Below are 27,423 nucleotides of genomic sequence, written 5' to 3'. Positions count from 1 at the left end.
TGCTCAGCTTCTATGGTAAAAGTGACACTGCATTAAGACAGACATTGATCATGTTATTTTTCCAATTTGATTTCAAAATGTGTAATTCAATGTGAAGAGCAATTATACTCAAGAAATTAGGACTAACTGAGAATTAGTTTTTATTTCACTTACTTCTTAACAGCATCTCTCTTCTGGCTATCAATTCCATCCCACCATTTGGCAAAGTAAGAGATTTCCGACCATATGAATTTTCTCTCTTTATCCTCTTGCAATTTTACAACCATGTTATTAAGAATGTGCTGTGTCTGGTCTCTGAAATAGTCATCAAAGGTTTTCAGCCAACCTACAAGATGGATTCAACAATCAGAAACTTGAAGGTGAAAAGTTTTAACAGAGGAATCTCTCCTCTGTTGTACCGCAAAGCTTCGCTGCGACACATAGATAAATAGCAAATTAAAGGAGGTAAATGCTGAATATATGAGAAGATTGAAAATTGAAAAACAGGAGAAATTGTGAAGTGGGACAAGGTAACGGTATGTAGATTTATTAAACTTAAATTGATATAGATCTAAATACTGTACGTTATTACGGTATATGTACATACACAGTTAAAAATATAAAACATTATATAAAAAAAACATACATACACAAATTTTCTCTTACTAGACCAGCACTATCTAGAATACCAAATTTTATGCTATCAATAACCAATATTATTGTTCTCGATTACATTCTATAGGGACTGCGCGTCACCTACTGCAAGAACATGGATGAAGGAACAGATCTGAACGTTTTACCATTAAATAATCTCTAATCAATTTTTCGATTATACATTCTATGCAAAGGTTCTACGTATAAAATGATATGCAATGTACATAATATGCATCTAAATGTGCTAATTGCAGAGAACACACAGAACTGTTCAAAGGACTGGTAAAAAAAAAAACCGTAAAATCAAATGGTTTCAAACGTTTGCAGTCTTGACCTATATTCATGAACAGCTTTTTGTACAACTCTAATTTGTGTTTTCAGTTACCGTACTTCCCTTTTATCTCTGGAGAGATTCTAAAGAAACTCCCTACCTCTTCTCGGTTTCTATGAAGCCAGCTCACCGCTAGAAATAGAATCTGACAGTATTTCATGTTTCTTTCACGTTTCTCTGGGTGGTTATTCTCTATTGTGTGGTTTTTGTGACAGATATGCAGCTGCACGGAACCAACTAGAGGGACTTGTTCTTTTGGATCAAGCTACTGAACCGGGAGGGTTTTGTGGCAGTGAACTGTGGTCATGTCACACCATTTTCAACCACAAAACATACAAGGAAGTGTACTTTAGGAAACCCTGCTTTTGAAGGCAACTTTCATATATGCCAACTATTATTGGTGAAATATCTCCTGGTACACAGACTCCGCAGTTCAAGCTTGTAATAAGGTTCAAAAAGAGACCTTGAGGATCTGTATAGCACCCCACAAGATCGCAGAGGTAGACTATCCTGTCCCATGCAAAGTCAACTTTACTCCTGAATCTTGGATGTTACATTCGATAGAACCGCTAAGCTCATCACTGCAAAACCTCTCCATGTGCATTTCATACATGTAATTCCAACACTTATCAAATCTGAAGATGCAATGTTGTGCAACTAACATGTCACTCAGGAATTGCCAAATGAACATAAATAACCCCTACACAGCAAGATCAGCAGAAAAGCAACGTTCAGATCATATTCATGTGCCCCAGGCACCCTACTGCAGGCAAAGTGGAGAACAACTTGTCAGCTGGACAATTTGTTTTTTTATCTATCCATGTTCTTTTGCACAAATCTGAGTTTTAAATCTTCAAAATGTCATTTTACTTACGCTTTTTCTCTTTGTAAAAAATTACTGACTAGTGTCCCCAACAACATTTTAACTCAATTTAATAAGTCAGAACCTAAATGAACCTGAAAATAGTACAATCTGGAGGATCTGCCAGGGCTCTGTTTGCATTCTGGGAGCCACATAGTCATGTTACAAAATGTCTTACTATCTAAGGCCACTTTCACATTAGCGGTTTTTAGCACAGCGCTTCGTGCGCAATAGAAACGCATGCAAAAAACGCATCATGCGTTTTGCATGCCTTTTGCGTTTTTTAGGCACGTGTTTTAACCAGTTTCCAGCCATGTTAACTCTTAAAACGCATGCGTTCCCATAGACTGTAGTGCGTTATTTTGTCGCATTCCATACGCAAGTGTGCGCATGCGCTTTTTTGACGCCTTTGGACGGACCCAAAAATTCAACAGGTTGCATCTAGCGCGCCAAGGCGCACACCTTAAAAAAAAAAAAAAAAAAAAAAAAAAAAAAACACACATGTGCACGAAAACGCAAGACCATACGCCCCCCATGTTAAACACGCGCAAAAAAACGCTAATGTGAAACCAGCCTAAACTAGATAAAAACACAAGCACCAGACGTATTATATATATAAAAAAAATTAAAAAATTATATATACTATTTATATGAAAAATATAAATGAAATTACGTTAAATGACCATAAAAATTATTATTATTATTATTATTATTATTATTATTATGTATCTGTCACCCTTTTTTTTGACCATCAGCTGCCAGCATTGACATCAGGGGCTTATCTACAGCATTCTGTAATGCTGTAGAAAAGCCCCCGATGTAACCTGAAAGAGAAGAAAAACACCTTAGATTATAGTCACCGGAGGGGGCGGTCCGGTATGATGGGTGTCACGGTCCGGTCCGACGCCTCCCATCTTCATACGATGCCGTCCTCTTCTTCCTTTTCTGTAGTGGCTCCAGTGCAGGCGAACTGCTCTGTCCTGTTGAGGGCAGAGCAGAGTCCTGCAGTGAGCAGGCGTCGGGAGAGGTCAGGCGCCTGCGCACTGCAGTATTCTGCTCTGCCCTCAACAAGGCACAGTAGTGCATCTGCGCCGGAGCCACGACAGGCTACATCGGGGGCTTATCTACAGCATTACAGAATGCTGTAGATAAGCCCCTGATGTAAATGCCGGCAGCTGATAAAAAAAAAAAAAAAAAAAAAAAGGGTGACAGATTCCCTTTAATTATTATATACTACCACCAGTGTTCAGTGCAGGTAGTGAAACCGCTAAAATTACAAAACAATCGAAAGACCCAAATGACCAGGAAATCCAAGCAGGATATAATTAATAAATTTCCCCTGACAAATGAAGTGCTCTAAAACATGTGTCAGGGTGCGCATTGAAGGGACATGGTAACCCTTAAGAGGTATATGACTCGTTTAACCCTATTCCTCTCCTATTGCACTTTATATTTTGATATTGCAGTATCTGAGAGTTCAATGCTCATTTGTTTTTAATTGTCTGAGACACTATATTGAGATATTCCCTTGTTGTCTTTGCACATGCACTTTTTTGGACACTAATTATTATGTGTATATTTTTCTTTTTTGGACACTAATTATTATGTGTATATTTTTGTTGCACTGATTTTTTATATTATATATACACTTTTACACCTTTTACTGCTTATTTGAGGAATATGTATCAAAATTATATATAATTGGGTCTACTTTTATCCTCTTACAATTATGTAAGTTGTCCCCTTACATGCACATTGTTCTTATCTTGGTTTTATATATTTTGCCACCTGATCAATAAAGGCAATTTATTAATTATATCCTGCTTGGTTTTCCTGGTCATTAGGGTCTTCCGGTTGTTTGGTTGCTATCTAAACTAGATAGCCTCATATATGCTAAAGTGTGAGTCCAGGAACAGAGACCCATGGGTAGTCCAAACATCGTGGTTTGTACTCAGACAGCGAAATTTGGATGTGTCAAATTTGCCGAAAAGAGAATCTGTCAGTAGGATCAACCCTCCAAAGCCGTCTGCATCGGCATGTAGATCAGGAGAGCAGACTGTCAGTCGTTATATATCTCAAAGTGGTAACACCATTTTAATTTAAAATAAGTTCTGTGGGGGCGTGGCATGGCGGACGAGGAGTGAGGACACGCTTTGGAGAGGCTCCCGCTCCTACACCGGTAACCGATTAATAAAGAGCCCGATACAATGCCCTCTACCCCGATGCTTACCAGGAAGAGCAAGGGGAGTGTATCCACCGGACCCGCAGCGCCCGACAAAGCTCCCCAGAACATCTCCCGCTACTTCTCGGGAGCGGGGAAAAAGAAAGCCGCAGGCGCCATGATGGATGCGGCGTGTGGTGCACGGCCATCCCCGCTGGCGACGGGAGGCAAGGCACAGGAGGCAGGAGAGAAGTCCGGGGAGAAGGTACACGGGGGAGCCTCTCGGGGATCTGGTGAGGCGACCGCGGGGGTATCACGGGAGATGAGGCACTCTCCCCTTGTTAAGACTGCTGAGCCCCTGGGGATCCATCTCTCACAGGGAGACTCCGCGTGCATACAGACACAGCCAGGCGCCAGTGAGACAGGAGGGGGCCCTGGAGTGACTTCTGTGGAACTCCCCGCACTATGTCAAACAGGAGACATTACCAATTCCCCAGACACTGATATAACTGCCTCCATTAACCCCCCCAAAGATTCTGTAATACAAGGGGAAGTGGACCCCACGCTAAGAGAACGAGCAGATTACTCACCGTCACCTGTCCATCAGGTTAGATTGTTATCTAACACAACCTCGCCGTCTGTCTGCCAAACGGATGCATCCCTGCCACAATATGGGACGCCGGCACCTCTGTTTGTGGGGCACTCCACAGTACCCATGGGAGTCGATTTCAATCTACTATATAATAGGCTAAAGGACATTCCGACGAAACAAGATATGGAACAGTACATTGTCCGCTTGGAGTCCTCCTATAAAGCTGAACTTTCCATACTTAGGGACGATATCCAACAGTGTGGTGAGAAAGTTGAATCTCATGACCAGCTCCTGGCCTCCCTAAATGATAGAATGGAGGCCCAGGAGAATATCACAGCAGCTCAAGCCAGACAGATACAGACCCTAGCAGAAATGCTGGATGATTCGGAGAAAAGGGAGCGTAGGAACAACATAAGAATACGGGGATTACCCGAATCTGTACCTCCCCAGGAATTACATTCCACTCTGAGAGGCATCTTCAATTCGGTATTGGATAGGCCCCAGGACACTCCATTGGAGTTGGATCGCGCCCACAGAGCTCTGGGCCCGCGTCCTAGCGAGCAGGACCCACCAAGAGACGTGATATGGAGGGTGCATAAGTACCAACTTAAAGACGCGGTCATGGGGGCAGCTAGGAGGGCAAAGTCCATAAGCCACTCGGACGCCCGAATACAGCTTCTACCGGATTTGTCCAGATGGACTTTGCAGAGGCGCAGAGCTCTCCGCCCCCTCCTGGAGGAGTTGCGGCAACGTGAACTTTCCTACACATGGGGGTTCCCGTTTTGTCTTCGAGTCCAGAGGAGCGGCAGAGTACACCGACTGAGCCACCCTGGAGGAATCCCAGCTTTTTCGGCCGCCTTGGATATACCTGAGGTGGATATTCCTGAATGGCCATCCCTACCATCGTTTTATAGGATGGAGGACCCTCGTGGAGATCCAGAGCCTCAACGTCAGCGTAGACGAGGAAGACGGCCCAATGGACATGGGCGCGCACATCTCAGAGGGGAAGAAGCAGTCTGATCATCCAGTATTGTTCGACTAAATTTTTCTTTTCTATCCGATTGGACATGGGTCTACATGTGTATGGAGGGGGAGGGGGATTCGGGGATCTTTGCTGCGAGTAATACAGGTCTGAAATGTAAATATGCTTACAATACCAGATTATTCTCCTCCTCCAACCTTCCCCTCTCCTTTCACCCCCCCCCCTTTTTTTTTTTTTTATAGACAAAGTTCTTCTCTGTGGATTGAGGGGGGGGTGCCCTAACTTAGAGGGAAGACCTATTTTCTAAAAGTTATGCTGTTTTAGGATTACAGAGTGGAGTCCCTGTATACATTAGTGGTTTGGCTGGGTTCTATTTTTTTTTTTTATTTGGATAACAGACAGTAATTACGAAGTGGGATGGGTCATGGCTCATGCACTCAGTTACGTGGGGCTGTATAGGGCCGGTTCTCCGCTTTAGAGGTTTGCAACTGATATAACATAATGGGGTCGGAAACCGGAGGAGACGGCGTCTCCGACTCTTCCTTTGCCGTACTCTTACCCCCCCGGAGGGCTGCTTGGCCACTGAGGCACGCAGCATTTAGTAATAACCTCCACTAGGATCTAAACTGTCTGTCGGAGTGGGTCTATCCACATCCGTATTGTTATAGTTTAATTTCTCTTACTACTGTTTCTTTAACCCTTACCCATTTTCTCTGCTTGTACCTACCTCCTCCTATTAGTTCCCTCCTCCCCTCCTTACAGTGGGCACCGGACTCCGAGGCTGACCTACTCCTATTGGCGAAGTCTGCGTTCTTGACTTCGGACTACAAACAGAATGAAGGGTAAGAAGGCCATACAAAATATTATATTGGGCTCTTTGAATACCAGGGGTTTTAATATCCCGCAGAAGCGGTCTCAAATATTATATGGTATGCACAAGAAAAGAGTAAACGTGCTGATTTTACAGGAGACACATTTTAAGAGTGGACATGTCCCTAATATACATGATCGCCATAATACAACATGGTTCCATAGCGCCAATCCAGACTCCCGATCCCGAGGGGTGTCTATAGCACTTCATAAATCCCTCCAACATACAATGCTGGACACACTGGTCGACACGGAGGGCAGGTACGTGATCTTGAAAATTCAGATTTTTTCAACAACATACACTATAGCAGGATGGTATGCCCCCGGTCGGGACCAAATTCGAGCCACTAGATCCTTCTTAAAGACAATGGCTGATTTCGCTGAGGGGGTCGTCATATTAGGGGGAGACTTTAACATGACTCTCAACCCGACATTAGATTCTTCAGCAGCAAAATCTCACCTTTCTCTACGTCAGATGTCCTCTTTGAAAAAAAGACCTTCATAACTTACATCTTACGGATGTCTGGAGACACTTTAATCCTAACAGGAAAGACTATACGTTCTTCTCCACACCACATAACTCATAGCAGAATAGATTTTTTTTCTCCTTAGTCATTGTGCATTGGCGTGGGATCCGAGACCATCTATTGGAAGTTTCCTATGGTCGGATCATGCTCCAATCTTCCTAGATATTAGTCCTCCTGATTCAGTGACACGACAGTGGACGTGGAGACTGAACGATAACCTTTTAAAAGACCCTACCTGTGTGGCTGACATTAAGACTACCATAGCAGAATTCTTACAATTTCATAAACATGACACCACTGCCATGCCTATCAAATGGGAGACTCTTAAATGCATCCTTAGAGGGACTCTGATTAAACATGGTTCTCGCTTGAAACAAAGGAAAAGTAGGGAAATTACGGACCTCACGGAGAGGATATCAACATTGGAGATGAAACACAAGAAGGATAAGGAGACAGAGACGTTGTCTGAACTGATTAAGTGCAGAGACGATCTGAAATCCCTACTAAATGAGAAGTCCCGGCATCAAAGAAACCGCTTTAAGAGTATATTATATGGGCAGGCTAATAAATGTGGACGCCTTTTAGCCAGATTTCTGCACCCCCGTAATCAGACTTCATATATTCCTTCTCTTCAGCGACATTCATGGCCAGACAACATCAAATTCAACGGAAATTCTAGATATAATGCGGCGATACCATCATACATTGCACAATATTAATAGTGATCGCTCCCCTCATTCGCCTCTAGACCCTCAACCACACATAGAATCATATATACATGACACAGCCCTTCCAGTGTTGACCACGGATTTGACGTCATCACTGGATACTGATTTTACGACAGAGGAGATCGACGAGGTCATTCAAAATACCCCGGCAGGTAAAAGCCCAGGACCAGACGGCTTCTCCCCTTATTTCTATAAGATGTTTCGCGAACAACTTAATCCCATTATGGCGCTAGTGTTTAATTCCATCGCGACCAACTCCCCATTTGTTCCACAATCCTTAGAGGCCTTTATTACGGTGATACCGAAACCAGGGAAAGACCCAAAAATAGTGACCAACTACCACCCAATATCTCTCATTAACGTAGACGTAAAGTTATACGCAAAAATTTTAGCTAATCGATTGGCCCCTCTTTTGCCTTCGGTGGTACACTCGGATCAGGTGGGGTTTGTACGGGGAAGAGAGGCAAGGGATGGTATAGGTAAAACCCTTATCCTGACTGCTCATGCTAAAGTAAAACAGGAACCATTGGCTCTGCTGTCGATTGATGCAGAAAAGGCCTTTGACCGTGTACACTGGGGATTCATGTTTTCGGCCCTACGACAAATAGGATTGGGTAATCTCTTCCTACAAAGGATTGCGGCTCTCTATTCCAGCCATTCGGCGAGGGTTAAAGTCAATGGGGCGATGTCGGATCCTATAACCATCGGGAACGGAACCCGGCAAGGATGTCCTTTATCGCCCTTGTTATATGCAATAGTCATGGAACAGCTTGCAGTTTCGATTAGGAAGAACCCCAGCGTGCACGGGTTATGGGTAGATCAGGTGCACTATAAAGGTCTCTCTTTATGCGGATGACCTCCTCCTGTATATATCCCAGCCTCATATTACCCTCCCATCAATGATGGAAGAGTTCCAAAAATATGGAGCAGTCAGCAACTTTAAAATTAATTTCCAGAAAACCGAAGCCCTCAATATATCTCTGAGACAGACAGAGCTTACAAGAATCATGGGAAACTTCCCCTTTAGATGGAGGATTGGAGCTATTCAATACTTAGGGGTTCAAATTCCTTCTGACATGACTGATCTGTACAAATTAAATTACCTGCCCCTCTTAGAATCAACCTTAAAACGTTTGAGAGTACGGACAGAAGAATATCTCGTGGTTTGACAGGATGAACTCATTTAAGATGGATATTCTCCCCAGATTTTTATATTTGTTTCAGGCGGTCCCGATTACACCGCCGAAAACTTTCTTCCAGACCATCAGATCGGCATTGATCAGGTTTATCTGGCAGACCTCCAAACCCCGACTAAAATACTCTATCCTGACTGCCCCGAAGCTCAGGGGGGGCGCAGGCCTCCCTGACCTTGTTATACCATAGAGCATCCATACTGGCACGCTTATTTGATTGGCAATTTGGTCATCACTCCAAACAGTGGGTTCAATTAGAACAGACATCTTATAAGGTTCCATTGCGCCATCTCCCATGGATCCGACGCCATGACTTGGTCACAAATGATTTTGAGGGAAATACAGGTTTTTTGACTCGTGAGGTTCTACAGTTATGGAATCGTGTTAAAACCAGAAAGAAATTGATCAGCACCCTGAACCCGCTGACTCCAATATTTGGTAACCCGGATTTTCCTCCAGGGTGTCACAGAGACCAATTTCTGGGTTGGCATAGAAGGTCTGACTTGCGTTTGGGACAGGTGTTGATAGAGGGGAGGGCTCCATCTTGGGAAATCTTAAGGGAAGGGTCCCCCTCGGGAGCAATTTCCTGGATGGAATATAATCAACTGAGATCTTTTATTCGGAGACATTTGGGCGACCGTTCTTCTCACCCACCCATGACACGGTTTGAAAACTTACTATCACAACAAGACCCTCCTTCTCACCTGATTTCTCTTTTATATAAGATACTTCACTCAGAAGACTCGGATGCGGCTCCAAGTTACATCCGAGCATGGGAGGAGGAGATGGGACATAAATTTTCATCTGAAGACCTTGATAAAGCTTATTTTTTCACACATAAAATGTCTCCGGCCAGGGGCGCACAGGAGAAAAATTTCAAGATACTGTCCAGGTGGTACCTGTCCCCCGTCAGGCTAAAGTCAATTTATCCGTCAGCTGATGATACCTGTTGGTGATGTGCGACGGAAAGAGGCACGCTTTTCCATATCTGGTGGCAGTGTCATGCTATACAACCCTTCTGGGTAAAGGTTTTCGGAGCGTATCAAAAGATCTCTGGAACACATGTTCCCCTCTCCTCGCAAATTGCCCTTCTGTCGATCCTCCCGGGCCCCATATCCACTCAGAAAAAAAGCCTTCTCAGATTTTGCATTTCTGCGGCGCGCATGGTTATTCCACGCCATTGGCGCACAACAACAATACCAACCATGGCAGAATGGGTGACAGAATTTGCAGATATCTTTCGTATGGAGGAATTAATGGCCGAAATGGAGGGAGACAGTACCCGCATGATCCGTGTGTGGCAGCCTTGGATACTATTCAAGGAAACCCCCGAATTACCTCGCTTGGTCGAGGGAGCAAATTAAAGGTCGACTTGGAGGCCCGAGGCCCGCTCACTTCCCCCCCTCACGCTCTTTGAGTTTCTTATTTTCCTTTCTTAGGTTTCCTTTACTGTTTCTTGACGTACACCTCTGCTGGTTACATGGAGACTTTGTTAAACACGCTCGCAGTTACTACTCTCTTAATAATGATGTTGATATCCCGAAAGAAACATAGGGCGGCGTGACATCTTTTCCGTTGATATCTGAATACGCAATATATGACAAATGTATGTATAGTTAAGAACAACAACCACGGGATGACATACGTATGCCCGCTGGTATACAATTATATTGATGAATATGCACCGTTTTTTTTTTATCTAACAGGGGAGTTACGTGCCGTGGCACCAGAAGATATCTCGTCATTATAAGTGAATGACAATAATGTGGCTTCATGTGCCTTGGTGTACACTGTTTGTTGTCTTGTACTTTGTTGTCTATTTGTTTTCAATAAAATAGATTCAACATAAAATAAGTTCTGGAGGCAAGATTCTCAGGTATATCAATGTCCAGCCCAGAGCTCTTAACAGCTCATTTACATATTAGGAAAAATGTGGATTTCTGTGATTTCAAGATATCATTTTATTCAGCATTCTATGACCTACATGCCCCTATAGACTGCTTAGGAGGGTTAATCCTCCTGACAGATTTCCTTTACTCATTTCAAATCCACTAGGTTTCAATTTCAGCCAACTTTTCCCTATTTACACCATAGAAATCTGAAGTAAAATACCCTTTTCTATTTAACACTCATGGAAATCTTTGTGCAGATTAGCTTGAAAATGGGATGTATTTTAAATAAAAAGTAAAGTGTGACACCTCTCAGAGGCTCGCATGAACAATGCCATGTAAATATAAGTTTAGGATGAATACAGTTCAAACATACCACTTTTATCCTTTGTATTTTTGTTTAAATGATTAGAACTAAGGAGATCAAATATCTCAGATGCAGAGTCCACAAGTTGACCGATTGGGCACAGGATGAGTCAATGCATAACGGCTCTTCTTGTTACCCCTTTATTTGACCTTTTCCATATGTACATATCTGATCACATTGAAAAAAATGGGTTTACAGAAACGTATCGACTCTAGAATGGCTCAGAAACTATCCAGCTGGAGAGACAGCATTAACAAGCTGTAGCTCCCCCTCCTTACACGGATTCAGCAAGTTCAGACAGCAACTATAGGATGGACGCTCAGCTCAACCTTACATTTATTATGCTTTGTTTATATAGCGCTATCATATTCCACTGCGCTTTACATACATTATCTGTCCTCAATAGGGTTCACAATCTAATTTCCCCATCAATATGTCTTTGAAATGTGGGGGGAAACCAGGGAACCAGGAGGAAACCCACGCAAACACAAGGAGAATATACAAACTCCTTACAGATGCTGTCCTTGGTGGGAACACTTGTGGAGAGAGCCATTACCAGACTCCTCTAGTGCCAACTCATGTTCTGCAGAAATAGAAGAATCAGGCATATCAATTCAAAAAGCCGTGATACATATTAAGAATACACACAACATGACTGACTTATTCTGCAGATATCATGGGTGGGGACCATAACCCCTTTCCGACGTTGTGGCGTAATAATACGCCGATGTTGGTCTCCTTCCCTTTGATGTGGGCTCTGGCCATGAGGCCACATCTTTTCCGGCACATGACAGCAGTTTTGATTGCGATCCACCAGCAGCTGTTAACCCATTAAAAGACGCTGTTAATCTCTGACAGCAGCATTTAACTCGCGTTTCTGACAAGCGTGCTGGAAATCAAACCCAGTGGTGAACCCGGCACGTGATTACGGGTCACCGATGGGTCGGCATAACAAGAGGTCTCCAGCATACCTCTATGGTTGTCACTGCTGGATTGCTATAAGCATCGCCCGATGGTCGACGCTCATAGCAAATGAGTAATTCTGCTACATACAGGCGATCTGATCATCACCTGTATGTAGCAGAACCTATCATATTAGGGCAGCTTCTACTCTCTCATGGAGACTATTAAAGTACGCCAAAAGCAACAAAAAAAAAAAAAGTTTTTAAAAATCAAAAAAATTCGTCCATTCATAATAAAACAAAAGAAAAAAAATTAAAGATACACATATTTGGTATAGCGGCGTTCAGAATCGCCTGATCTATCAATATAAAAAAAACAAATCCAAAGTGGAAAAAAGAGCCGGGCTGAATAAACCGCGCTGACCAGAGGGAAAAAAAAAAAAAAAAAAAAAAACGCACCTTCGGCAGTCCATATAATAAAAAACTTCTTTAATAATCCTACGCGTTTCGTGGCAAAACCAGCCACTTCATCAGGGCATAAAAAACAATCACAAATTCAGGATATAAAGGAAAGAATTAATCAATTATGAAGGAATTGAGGGTAAACTGATTAAATTTGCTGATGACACAAAGCTAGGAGGGATAGCTAATACTAGAGAAGAGAGAGAGGATTCAAAAAGATTTAAATAAACTGGAGAAGTGGGCAGCAACTAACAGAATGGTTTTTAACAGGGAGAAATGCAAAGTACTACATCTGGGCAATAAAAATGAAAAAAGCATATATAGAATGGGAGGAATAGGGCTAAGTGACAGCACATGTGAAAAAGACTTGGGTATACTAATAGATCACAGACTGAATATGAGTCAACAGTGTGATGCAGCAGCAAAAAAGGCAAATGCAATTCTAGGATGTATTAACAGAAGCATACAGTCTAGATCACGTGAAGTAATTATTTCCCTCTACTCCTCTTTGGTCAGACCTCATCTGGAATATTGTGTCCAGTTTTGGGCACCACATTTTAAAAAAGACATCAACAAACTGGAGCAAGTTCAGAAAAGAGCGACCAGAATGGTGACCGGTCTGCAAACCCTGTCTTATGAGGAAAGGTTGCAGGATTTGGGAATGTTTAGTTTGCAAAAGAGAAGACTGAGAGGTGACTTAATAGCTGTCTACAAATATCTAAAGGGCTGTCACATTGTAGAAGGATCAACTTTATTCTCATTTGCACAAGGAAAGACTAGAAGCAATGGGATGAAACTGAATGGGAGGAGACACAGATTAGATATTAGAAAAAACTTTTTGACAGCGTGATCAATGAGTGGAACAGGCTGCCACGAGAAGTGGTGAGTTCTCCTTCAATGGACGTCTTCAAACAGAGGCTGGACAGACATCTGACTGGGATGATTTAGCAAATCCTGCTTTGAGCAGGGGGTTGGACCAGATGGCCCAGGAGGTCCCCTTCCAACTCTACAATTCTATGATATACAATCACAAACTGTTTCAATACACCTTTCTTTGACATCATTTCCTGTGGAAACACCCATATATCATATAAAATCATGTATATAAATAAAAAATGCTTAAATATTGTGATTAAAATCCAATAACATCAATATCATGGAAATTTTATACACCAAAATATCAAAAAATATATATGATAAAATAAAATGCAAAAAAATGAACTCGAACCCACCACTTCAGAACAACTCAAAAATGTAGTTTACGTTTCTTAGCCCACTGGACTACACCAAATCCACAAACCCCTTGAGATCCTCATATGTAACAAATACCCCACTCATGTAATTATTTCACCAAAATATGTCTAAAAAGGTCACTAATTTCATTTAAACCCATTGGTTGGAGTGTATTTAACTTATATATCCAATAAGTTTCCTTTCTTTTTAAATTTTGTATTCTATTCGGGGTATGTTCGGATACATGATCTATGGGAATCACCGTCAGAGACACAGAACCCTGATGGAACACTGCGCAGTGACGGGACAAACCATGTTTCATATATCCCTTCCGAATGTTAAACCTATGGGAATTCATCCTCTTATGTAATGGTTGAGATGTCTACCTACATATTGCTTCCCACATTTGCATTGAATCAGATAGATGACAAAACTGGTCATACAAGTCATCCTATATCTGATCCTAAATTCCCCACTCATTTACTACCAGCGGGATACCAGCGACGACCGAACCTTTATGAGTGATTCCCAGTTTGTTGTGACTCACACAACTTCAGCAGGTGAGTCTAACTGATTGGGCTTGCTTGCTATTGTGGTTCTTCAAGACAATACACCCTATGTGCACTTTCCATTTTTGTTTTTTCTAATATAAAAAAAAAGAATTAACCTGATCGCTAAATGGTGTAACCAGAAAAGTCAAAACGCCAGAATTACTTCTTTTGGTCGCTGCAACATTGCATTAAAATGCAATAATAGGCAATCAAAAGATCATATCTGCACCAAACTGTTATCATTAAAAAAATGTCAGCTTGGCGCGCAAAAAATAAGCCCTCACCCAACCCGAAATCACAAAAAATGGAGACGCTATGAATATCGGAAAATGGCCCAATTTTTTTTTTTTTTTTTTAAAACACTTTGAATTTTGTTTCCACCACTTACATAATAAAAAAAACGAGACACGTTTGGTGTCTATGAACTCGTAATCACCTGGGGGATCATAATGGCAGGTCAGTTTTAGCATTTCGTGAACATGGTAAAAATACCTAAAAAACAAGTGTGAGATTGCACTTTTTTTGGCAATTTCACTGCACTTGGAATTTTTTCCCGTTTTCCAGTACATGATATGTTAAAATCAATGGTGTCGATCAAAAGTACAACTCGTCCCACAAAAAAATAAGCCCTCACATGGCCATATTGACAGAAAAGAAAAAAATTGTTATTGGGAAGAAGTGGAGCAAAAAACGAAAACGCAAAAACAAAAATACCTCCAGGGCTTAAAACATTATATCCTGTATTAAATGGGTGAAATCACTAGTTTTGTCCTGCAAATGATTTGGCATTATACTAAATCCTAGCAGTAGGCAGAGTTCATTAAAGAGATTAATACATTATGTCTATAGACCTTCTGGTTCATTTTCCATCAGAATTAAAAATTCTTCTAAACAAAGAAGTAGAAAGTTCATGCACAACTCAAAAATTATGAAGACAAGTGGCTGAAAAAAATGGATGTAAGTCTAGTAACATCAGTCCTCTTTCTGCTTTATGTAAAATTACTATTAGAATTACATTGTTTGACAATTACAAAGCAGATGCCGATTTTAAGATAGACATTAGAGAATAGAGAACATATTCAGCACAGCGCTTTCAGCTTGATTATGCTATTGTGTTAGCGTAATAAAACCTAATTTACTCTTACATTTCTGTATATTACCCTGGTTGAGAAGATTTAACAGCCATGAGTTCTTTCCGTTCCCAATGCTTTCTTTTATGATAATCACCAAATGTACAGATTTTATTTTTGTATCTTCAGGGTTGTATAGTTTTGGTTAAACATCACTGAGCCATTTTTATCATACTTTATTGTTTAAAAGGCAAATTAATTGTTGAATCATTGAGAATCCAGTGCAGCTAATCCGAAAACGTGAAAAGGAGGCAATTCAGTATGTCCAAATGTGGGGCAAGAACTCTTCTGTTAAACCCGACCCCTGACACAAAGTTCACTAATGAAGCATATGAACCCAACACATCTGAGCTTGGCAAATGAGGAGATGGGGAGCAGCCACCGGAGGAGGAGAGCAAGCGCCCACAACCTCGGCTGCCCGTCATCTGTGACAGGCAACGTGGGGTACTCCCGATCGCCGACCACGGCAGCACCATTAGAAACCTCTTCATGCCCCATAGACAGGAAAACACTGGTGGTTGCAGGAAGAGGAGGAGTATTTAACCTCTGTGTTCCTGTCCCCTATTAGGGCGGTGAAGACAACCTCCGATGTGGCTGTCGTGGAAGGTGACTGGAGAAAAAGAACCCTTCTACTAGTTCATGCTGCCCATGATATCGACAGGAAGGAGCAGGAACAGAGGATGGGTTGGAATAGACAATAGCCTTAAAAGTATTTTCAGTACCATTGTTATTATACTTGTACATAACTGCCAAGAAGCCATTCACGAGTCGCAGGTATCGTGTACCTGTCCTATTCTTTAGAGCAGGTGTGCACAATACCTGTCGACTGCACAAGCATCCAAGCCGGTATGTGCAGACATGACATCATTAGCGAGTACCTTGTACTATTTTATTTTTAAAGCACCATTAATTCTAAAGTGCTGTACATGTGACCAGGGTTTACATTTCTTTTTATTTGCAATGCAAATCAGATTTTTTGTGTGTTTTTTTTACATTTTGTTCACAATTAGACAATTTACTTTGATAATTAATATTATTATGGAACATGTAGACTGTTGACAGTCAGTCCAAAAGGTTAATAAACCTAAGGGTACCGTTACAGTAAGTGACGCACCAGCGATCCTGACAACGATACGACCTGGTAAGATCTACTCAACGATGCAGCAATGATCCGGCGATCCGTATAACGACCTCGGCAGTCGTTGGGACCTTGTAACACAGCAGGTATTCTGACGACTCCCGCCTGCATCCCTGAGTTCTGCGTTGCCAACGAGGTCGCTCGTCGGCGTCAAACACAGCGATGCATGCTGGCCAGCGGGACACCAGAGATCAAAAAATGGCCCAGGACATTCGAGCACGATCAGAGACATCGCAGTGGGGCCCGGTCGCCGCTATGTGTCACACGTAGCGAGATCGCTAGCGAGGTCACTGTTGCGTCACAAAACCGGTGACGTTTCAGCGATCTCGCTAACGATCTCGTTATGTGAGACGGAGCCTTTAAAGCAAACCTGTTATCAGGATTTTGCCAAGTAAACTACAGGCATTGTCAGGTTAGTGCTGTTACCCTGATTAATAGGATACATGGGGTGGTTGTGGTGGTGGTGGTTGTTTAATCTTTGCAGTTTTCAGTTTATGTTGTGGTCGACTTTACAGAAATAATAAATAAATGGCGCCGGCTTAGTAGCATCTATTGCTTGCCAATAGATGCAAATGTTCTGCCATTGTGCTGTAGCCATTTTTTTGTTTGTCCCAACAAAATGGTGCCGGCAGTAGCACTGAAAACTACAAAGATTAAAAAACAAAACAAGACTGATTTCTTCAAACCAGGTATCATTTTAATCAGTGTAACAGCGCCAACCTGACAATGCCTGCTGTTTACTTAGCAAAATCCTGATGACAGGTTCACTTTAAACCTAGATTATTTAAGTAAATAAAAGATCTTGCCTCTCTTAAGAGAATAAGTATGTATGCATAATTTTTGGGCAACTATTAGTGTGCAGAATTATTATGCAACAAAATGAAAAACCTGATGTTATCATAGTGTAGTAACTCACTCGGGAAAATAGGTAACAGAATAAAAACTGGAACTGACCCTGCCAGTTCCTGTACAGAGTCAGACTACTTGGTCTTTCACTGACTGGCTTAAATGTTCAAATGATACCATCACCAAAAAAAAATATAAGCAGGGGAAAGTATATAAAGCCACACCCGAAAGATGATCGCAGACATGAGTAAATGCAAGGATAACCAAATTCCCAGAGAAAAGGTGAATCTGCTGTGGCCTGGTGGACAAAGAAGCAGACGAAAAAGCACAGGAATAAGGGTTCAAACCCAGATGCATGATACTTGAATTTTCCCATCTCAGTTTGTTTTCATCCGTTAAAGTGAGAATAACTCAAATGCACAAAAACACATTAAAAACAAAATCAGTGACCAACCAATATAGCCACCTTTCTTTTCAATAAAAAAGTCATAAGCCTTCCACTCAGAGTTTTTCAGTTTCAGAATTTGCCCACGATCAAATTTTTTGGGTAGCACCAATCACAGCCTTCCAAACACTGTTCAGAAAGGTGTTTTGTTCTCCTTCATTGTAACTCTCCCAGGCCCCATACGTTCTTAATAGGGTTTAGCTCAGGTGAGCAAGGGGGTCATATTATTCGATCATATTTAAGGCCTTTACTGGCTAGACAAACAGTGAAATACGGTACTTTGATGCGAGCAGTGGAGTATTGTGCTGCATAAAATAATGATTTCCCTGAAATATGTAGATTTTTTCCTATACCACTAAAGTGTCTTCTAAAAACTAGCAGCCGACCTGGGAGTTCATTTTGAATCCTTCTTCAAAGCCTATAGCAGTGCCCCACCTCCATCTTGCTACCGCATGAGTTGAAGCGAAGGTCTGTACCCATTCATGATCCAGCCACAGGCCAATCCATCTGGTCCGAAAGAGTCACTCAGTCCATAGAACCTTTGAGGAATTTGTCTTCAGATATTTCCTGGCCCAGTCTTGACGTTTCACCTTCTGTGTCTTGTTCAGTGGGGGTCGGGTTTCAGCCTCCTTTACTTCAGCCTCGACTTGGAGCCACTCAACACCTTGTACTTCTGGGCAATCCAGGGAGGCTGCAGTTCTGGAATATTACAGCACTGGAGGAAAATGGGTTCTGGGACGTTTCACGTTCGATTCTTCTCAAATGTTTCACAGTTAATGTGTGTCTTTATCGCAACATGTCTTTTTTGTGACCCTGATGACTATTTGCAACAAAATTTTTGATGATTTTGTGATCAAGTCCCAATATCGAGTGCTGCATCCCTCTAATTTTTTACTTTTCACAGTTGCATATCTATTTCGGCACATTTTGTCTGAGGAAAACACGCTGCCAAAAAATTCTACACACCTTGATAAAGGTTGTTTATATCCTTAGGCCTCACCTTCCCTTATTATATAAATACACATTACCTGATCTGCTAAATCTAAAACATTTAAGATTATACAGCTTGAAGATTAAGATTATACAGTTGGAAAATATGCCTAAAAATTCTAATAATGTCAAAATATTCACTTGACTAATTGTGCACACATACTGTACATACATAATATACAAGCACAATAAAAGTAAAAGAAATAGACTGCTACAGTGGAGGAGAGGACCCTGCAATAACAGGCTTACAATTTACAGGGTACTGGAGGAAGGAGACTGATCTACATATATCTACACACATTCTTTTGCAGTCAAGTATTACATATTGATGCATGTGTCAATAAGGATGTCTAAAGCCCCCGTTACACATAACAATGTCCCAGCGATCCCACTAACGATCTGACATGATGGGATCGCTGGGACATCGTTAGGCTGATCGCTGGTGAGCTGTCACAAGACAGCCCCTCCAGCGATCAGGACCAGCGACGCTGGATGCTGGTTTCTAATGTAAACATCGGGTATCCAGGAGCCAGCGGGTATCTAAGAGCCACGCGGCTCCTGGATACCCGATGTTTACATTAGAAACCAGCGTCGCTGATCGCTGGGCTCTCGCTGCCACACGCAGCGATGCGTGCTGGCCAGTGGGAGACCAGCGATCGAAAAAAGGCCCAGGCCGATCAAGCACAATCAGCGATAACCGGCAGCGAGATCGCCGTGTGTGACGGGGCCTTTAGGGCACCTCCTTCAGAGGATCCTTAACCCAATTTAGAATGAGAGAGAATAAGAGTGTTATATAGCCAAATAACCAAGTATCGCTGATGTTGAATCAGATGATATTTTGTTGGCTATGTGCAACAAATAAAAAAAAGAAAAAAACTTTATAAAAAGACAAAAACTTATTTAAAAAAAAAAAAAAAAAAAAAAAACACGTTTCTGGGATGTAGGCCTTCATCAGGTGTATAATAAAATTATTTTGTTACAAGCTATTTATACCCCATTTTCATTACAAATGGGTGTGGTTGTACTAACTGAGGAATCAATCGCCATCTATCAAACTGTTTAGCAATTAGAATACACATATTATAACTTCATCCCCAAGAAAACATGCACGTTAACAAAAAAAAACCCTGCACATGTGTATATGTCTGATTAAACACCTCTCTCTTGGTGAGAGCGATCAAGCGGTAAACTAGACGAACTGCAGACACTAATGCTAAAAATAAACAAATTAAAAAAAAAAAAACACTAAACAAACAGGGGCTCTATTAATTGATCTATACCAGATCAGAGATTTCATTTAGTCCATTGGGGTACAGACAGCAAAATCTGTAAATCAAATCGGACTCTGGCATTAAAAACGTTTTTTTTTTTGCTTCATGTGTATACAAGAATGTGTTCCATTGGCATGACTTATATATTCAAAAAGTTTTTGTTATGTGTAAGACTGCGTTCACACGTTGCAGTTTTTTCGCGTTTTCGCGGCGGTTTTTAATGCGCTATTTTGCCGCAAAAAAACAGCATCCCATGCAATCCTATAGGATTCCGCAATGCTGTGCTAATGCTGCGGATTTTCCCGCGACGGAATCGCATCGCGGAAAAATATGCAGCATTGCTCATTATTTTGGGGAATCGCAGCGATTCCGCCCACATAGGAATGCATTGTTCTGCTTACTTTCCGCATGTGGCTGTGCCCACCATGCGAAAAGTAACCAGAACATTTGCGGCTGGTACCCACGGTCCGGAGGAGAGGAGACTGTCCCCCGGGCTCTGGGTACCATATCCCTGTAAAAAATAGAAAAAAAAAAAAAATTAAAAAAAAAAAAATCGGGTTATATTCACCTTCCGGCATCCCGCGCAGCCTTCCGATGCTCCCGCCAACTCCCGTTCTCAGTAATGCCTTGCGGCAAGGACCTGTGATGACGTAATGGTCTCGCGAGACCGCTACAGCTACAGTGTCGCGAGACCGCAACGTCATCAAAGGTCTCGCAAGGCATTACTGAGAACGGGAGCATCGGAATGGTCGGGAATCATGCGCGGGACGTCAGAAGGTGAGAATAACACGATTTTTTTTTATTATTATTTTTAGCATTAGATCTTTTTACTACTGATGCTGCATAGGCAGCCTCAATAGTAAAAAGTTGGTCACACTCATCAAACACTATGTTTGAGGAGTGTGACCAACCTGTCAGTTTTCCCAGCGATGCTACAGGTCGCTTGGAAAACGCTAGCATTCTGCAAGCTAATTACGCTTGCAAATCGCTAGTTTTTCCGAGGGAAAATCGCAGGAATTTAAAATGCGGCTTTCCCGCGGAATGGAATTCCGGAATTCCCGCGGGATTTCCGCAACGTGTGCATACAGCCCAAGAGTGATATGCTTAAATGGTTTCAGAAACCCTATTTTCACTAGGTTTATGACCAATCATACGATTTCGTAGTGACGCCGACATATACAAGTCCACGCAATGTTACCACATGCATAACAAAATCAGAACCACAGGTTAATTCTTGGGTAAAATTGCATGCAGTATTTTGTTTTTTTATATTTACATTTTTTCTTACCATGACCTATAATTTTACAACAGCCACAACAGTATTTTCCCACATTTAAAAATTGGTGTTTTTTTTTTTGGGGGGGGGGGTGTAAATAACTAGGTGCTATATAATTTTTAATTGCTCTACCTCTTCTGCATATAATATTAGGTCTTTTTAGGATCAGATCTTTGAGTATTGGGTCTTTCCTCAGTAAATTCCAATATTTTTCGGGAATACAGAGGATGGATTGGTGGCCTCTATTGTAGGTGGTAATGAAACTATATTTCCACTTTACTGTACTCTCAATAACACCAAGTTTTGAAGATTGCCTGAAAAAACAAACAATCATTGCGTCTAAGAGTGAGATAGTTGTACATAGTCTGTATTGGATGTACAGTTACACATTAATATGACAGAATTGACTAGATGAAATATATGTCTTCCATTTGGCGTAGTGTGAACAAAAAAATCAAAATAGCCATTCGTGTCGACTGGTTTAAAATGAGTTTAGTTTGGCTTTTGATGTTCCTCATGGTATAGTTGAAAATAATACTTTCCTTGGAAATGTTGGCAGTGAATGATAGCCCCCAAGTGTTGATGTGAAGTTCTTCAACAAAGAGGGACACCTCCTGTTCCGTACCACAGCAGATGAGGAACAGATCATTTATATAACATCGATAATATTTGATATCACTGTATTTTTGGGACCTTATCAGAAATAGGGACTCGAACCTCCCCAATAACAAGTTTGCAAAACTTGTGGCTGTCCAAATCCCTCCCCATTGCAGTCCCGAACTGCTGTAAATACAATGTGTTTGGAAATTTTTTTGTGTTTTTGTGGATTTTAGGAAGATGGTAGGAAGACTTAAGGAATATGGCTTGATCAGGGCACGTTTTGGTGAGAAAACACTTCTGTTTATTATTTTGGCTCCATATGCTACATTGATGGGCAAAGGGGTACTCTTTCTAATTCTTTTGAGGGATCATTGGAGATCACTTTTGTAATATATGGTATCTGATAGGATATTTTTTGCCTCTTGAATACAGTCACACATTTTGCAGTACCACTTCCCCTCCTTTATCCGCTTGTCTTATAACAATTTTATTATTAGTTTCTTTTCTCGTCAAATTACTAATATCACCTCAATTTTTATTGATGTCCCCAAAACTCTATCACTAAAGAATAAAAGGTTCTAAGATGGTGACCTTTATGATGAAGTGGATAAACCTGTGCTGTTGGGGCTACTTCTTGATATTTGTATGGGTCAAATTCTGTGATATTGAAATCCTTTTATTGTTTGTTTAGTGTTCTGAGTTTGAAAAAGTCTGTTTATAGTTAACTAGAAAAAGGCCCGATGCCATCGCGTCGGGAGTGGGGTGAAATTAATATCTGTGTATGTTTAGTGGTGCTGACAGGAGCAGCGCGGGAATTGCGGCCACGAACTGCGCCTGCGCAAGTGACATACACGTTACCACTATTCCCATGCATGGGTAGTAACGACACGGCTGGTACTGCGTCTGCATGGGAATAGCAGAGACGTGTACTGTATATACTCGAGTATAAGCTGACCCGAGTATAAGCCGAGGCACCTAATTTTGCCACGAAAAACTGGGTAAGCTTATTGACTCGAGTATAAGCCAGATATGCACTGTCCCCTTGTCCTGTCCTGGTATTTGTGGCTCCCCCCATCCCTGTCCTGCTACGCGGGGCTCCCCCTGTCCTGCTATGCTTGGTTCCCCTGTCCCCGTTCTGCTATGCGTGGCTCCCCGGTCCCCTCCTCTGTGTGGCTCCCAGGTCCCATCCTATATGTGTGGTTCCCCGGTCTCATCCTGCATGTGTGGCTCCCCGGTCCCATCCTATATGTGTGGCTCCCCGGTCCCATCCTATATGTGTGGCTCCCCGGTCCCATCCTATATGTGTGACTACCCGGTCCCATCCTATATGTGTGGCTCCCCGGTCCCATCCTATATGTGTGGCTCCCCGGTCCCATCCTATATGTGTGGCTCCCCGGTCCCATCCTATATGTGTGGCTCCCCGGTCCCATCCTATATGTGTGGCTCCCCGGTCCCATCCTATATGTGTGGCTTGTCTTGGCTCGGCTCCCCCGTTCCTCACTCGTCCTCCTCGCGCAGTGGCTGCAATGTCCCTGCATCTGTCTCTGATTTATCGGCTTCCAGCAGCACTTCCTGTATTCAGCGGTCAGGTGATCCTGCTCATTAAAGTAAAGTGCTGCTGGAAGCCGGGCAATCAGAGACAGATGCAGGGATGTTGCAGCCACCGCGCCAGGAGTGGGCGAGTATGCTGTGACAGTTGCTCTCTCCTGCCGCTCCCCTCCCCCTGCTGGCTTGCTTATACTCCTGGTGGTGGCAATAGCAGCAGTGGGGAGGGGTCCTTGCGACGGGGGGAGTCCCAGCAGCAGGGGGTCCGGCAGTGACCCGCTGGTGGCACTGTGCAAGGGGCTGGTACCACCAGCAGGTCCCATATTGGAACATCCATTACATGGGTGTTCCAATATGGCAGTCAGTGTACTTCCGGGCGGAACAATGAATTATGGGATTCGAGGACATCCAGACGGAAGTGGATGACGGACAATTTTAGGTAAGTATATAATAGATTTATGAAAGAATTTATAAAGATCCAAGAAGAGATGGAATTAATTTGCTTTTTGGGAAGGACAGAATTTTATCCCTTTACTAAGTACGGAGGTTTCATCTTTGTCGAGGACATGACCAGATAGGTTAAATATTTTTTTTTTGGAGGTGCTTAGACCGATTTTGTAGTTCGGTTCTTCTCTCTCTTCGTGTTTCTCTACTCGTTCTTTTCTTTTTAAAAGGAACCCTATTTTTTAGAGGATGGAAATAATTAGTTATGGTATTTTACCAAGAGTTGGGAGGCTGAAACATTGTGATGGTTTCTGATGGCTTGGATGGCAAGGGGCATGTTGGTCCTAGTATTAAAAAAGAAATGCGAGAAGCCACATGCAGGATGGTGAATCAGAGGCAGAGGTGGGATGAAATGAAAATGTTAAAAGGAATGAATGTAGCATGGGATAATGGTTGATATGATTGAGTGTAGGTGGAAAGTGCACTGAGGTTAATAGCAGCCAAGCATTAACAAAATAACTTAGCTAGCGCTCTCCCTCTCTTCCTCACTTTGCTAGGACCTCATTCATACTGATGTAAATGGAAAGTTACAAATATTTTCTGAAACAAAAATATTTACTTCGGGGTGTGTCATAGCGTAAACATGATGTATGGTTTTCCTTATTAACACACCTTTCCAGAATTTTCCATTCACACACTGAGCTCTGCTACATCCATAGCCGCACAGAGACATATGCTTCCCTTCCCCCCTGTCAGCTCTGAGCTTCTTCACTCAGTCTGTAATACTATACTCCTTTCCTCACCCCCTCCTCAAGTAATGTGTTAACTAGCCAAGAGCAGTCTTTGTCTAAAAAACCATGTGCTTTAGATCTCAGATAGCATAGATATAGAATCTAACCATAGGGCATAACTTGACACCAGTGTATGTTATGAATATGAAAAATGCATATTTGGGACATGCTTCGATGGTCCTACTCAGCCTGTGTTTTTCCAGCCTCCAGCTTCAGCCGAATCCAAGAAATGGATTCCTGCGCAGCCAAGCCAGCCCAGTGCCTCGCGTTTGGACTTGAATGGACACCAGCGTCATGCTAAGATGATGCTCGGTTCGTCGCTATATGAGGTACCCTCTCCGAGATATGATAATTATGAGTTTTGTAGGAAAATGTCCATCATGGCAGAAAGGGGAGGACGACCACAACTCAGCCCCTTTAGTGATGTCACAGCCTAGAGGTATAAGTTACTGTCAGTCAATCTGGAGCTATTCTTTGTCCTGGAAGCTGGATACAGGACGAATCTGTGATGCACTAGGATGTATCGCCCATCCCCCGCACGGTCAGCCTGAAATGATCTAAGCAAAATGTGAGTGTTTCTTTTTTATTCCCCGTTATTTTGTAATTGCATACTTTAATTGTCTCATATTGTAATATCTTTTATACCTTTTGTAAACACTCACCTTTTTGGAGTAAAATATAAAATTACTAGCTTCGCTTCTCCATGCTCTATAACGCATCTGTACGTTCTCCGAAGTGAATTATGCTACTAATTTGGGTAGTCTTCGGACCCCTCTATTGAGGAATTGGAGCTGATGGCAGCAAAGTGTGTTCTGGGCTAGTTGGGCAAAGCTGGCGGTGACAGAATGGGTTTTATAAGCTCATTGTCTGGCTGCGGCTAGGAGCAGTTCTAATTCCCTCGCTGCAGCCTGCCTAATAGACAGTACACGTCCAAGCGGCCCGACTTGTGACTAATTATCCTAGGTGCAGTTCCTTGACTGACCTGGGGGTAAGGGGGGCGCCGGAGGGCTGAGAGTTCCAAAGTGGAACTGGAAAGTCGGATATACATAAATCCTCTGCAGTTTGACACATTGGTGGCACAGGTGGGACAACTAAAATAAGCCCCCCCTGCGGTAAATTAATAGGTTGATAGACTAGCTTGCTGTTTTTGCATCACATTTGGTGGCTGCGGTGGGTTAACCAAGATAAGCCCCCCCTGCAAATGTGATATAGATGCTGTGTGTGGTGAGGTCGATTCCTGACAGGGTGTTTCTGAAGAAGAATTTGACCCATTCTGAAATTTTGAAACATGTTCAGTTGCCCATAGAAATAGATGATGGATATCCGGTTTCATGGTGAGGTTCTACACCCAATGTTTTGACAAGATGGAAACAAACAGCTTACATTCTTTTTCAGATTAACCCTATGACAAACAGCTTCCAAACTCTTTAAGCAGTTTCTAAACTTATTCAATAGTTTTACTGTATTTTTCCCCAGGTATTGGGTACCAAAGTTTCAACCATTCCAACCTAAATATCAGGACAAAAAAGCCAAATCAATTACTGTAGACTTTTCTTATAATACAGACCGCTTCCCCATAATTTCGGATAGTATACTTATTCGGTATTCATTTAAAAAAAAATAATAAACGGTCCAGACTTTACAATTTATTCTAAATGGTGGAATACATAGAGGACTGGACCAAAAGGAAGGATATGAATGAGACTCTTTTCAGGTCCTGCTTGACACGTCTCCAATCCTAAATCACCCAATTTCATGGATTTGAGGATCTAGCATATATTTACACGGTAAAAGCAAAGGTTCAGTATTTAGAAAGGACATTCTTGTCACCAAACATTTCTTAAACTAGTTTCCACTGCCCTTTAGTTTATCAAACCAGTTCAACCAGAGCGCCTAAAGATCTAAAAAAAAAAAAAAAAAAAAAACCTGTTCTCATAAAAGGAGAATTATCAGCCTGTATTCCCTATATTATGTACCTCAATTGCCTTAAAACAGATAATTGCAGACTAAGAGATCACACAGACTGTGCCAGTTAAAGAAGCACTCATTTTCTTAGTTATTAGCAACCATTAACCCTAGAAGGTTATGTCTCATGTATAAAAGGTCATTGCAACCAGGGTTGTGGAGTCGGAGCCCATTTTGGTGGAGTCGGAATAAAATTAATAGACTTCGACTCGTAAAATATATAACAAATTGGGTACAGTAGTTCGATGCAGTTTGTGGGGAATATTTTTTTCATAAGAATTTGGGAAAGTTATGAAATGTCCTATAAATGTCTGTCCTATTCTTTTAGCTGAGATGAATCTGTGCTGCAGTTTATGTTCATGATAAGTAGTGAAGCTCCTCCTCTACAAATAGGGGGGAAAAAATAAATAAATAAAAAACACAGGGAAGGAAAACATACATTCATCTCAGAATTTCTGGAGTGAACAGGAAAGCAGGATTAAAGAAGGTAAGTACTATGTTGTCTCTGTATGCTTGATGTTTTAGTTTGATTTTCCTCTTAACTCCTGTTTGGAGAAATTAGCTGCTCTGATGACATACACTATATATAGAATATAAGGGTAAAAACTGTTTTCCAAAATCTCAGATTCAGAAATACAGTAACAGGATCGATGAGGACATATACTGTATATTTGTGTGTGTGTTCTGGAATGTGATTCA

The 27,423-nt window shown here is 42.0% G+C and overlaps 1 protein-coding gene across 1 annotated transcript in view; it reads right to left on the bottom strand.

Moving 5' to 3' along the window:
- The window catches only part of MAN2A1 (mannosidase alpha class 2A member 1), a 195,345-nt gene that overhangs the window by 87,942 nt on the left and 79,980 nt on the right, over nucleotides 1-27,423 (bottom strand). Inside the window, exon 4 of the mRNA XM_073549319.1 lies at nucleotides 154-325. Coding sequence (XP_073405420.1) covers nucleotides 154-325 — 172 coding nt within the window. The remainder of the gene's footprint in view (nucleotides 1-153; nucleotides 326-27,423) is intronic.

The sequence above is a fragment of the Dendrobates tinctorius genome, unplaced genomic scaffold (genome assembly GCF_039654945.1).
Source record: "Dendrobates tinctorius isolate UK_male_01 unplaced genomic scaffold, ASM3965494v1 ptg000003l, whole genome shotgun sequence".
NCBI lineage: Eukaryota > Metazoa > Chordata > Amphibia > Anura > Dendrobatidae > Dendrobates > Dendrobates tinctorius.
The sequence above is the reverse complement of the archived record's forward strand: the minus strand, read 5'-3'. Positions and strand labels throughout refer to the sequence as shown.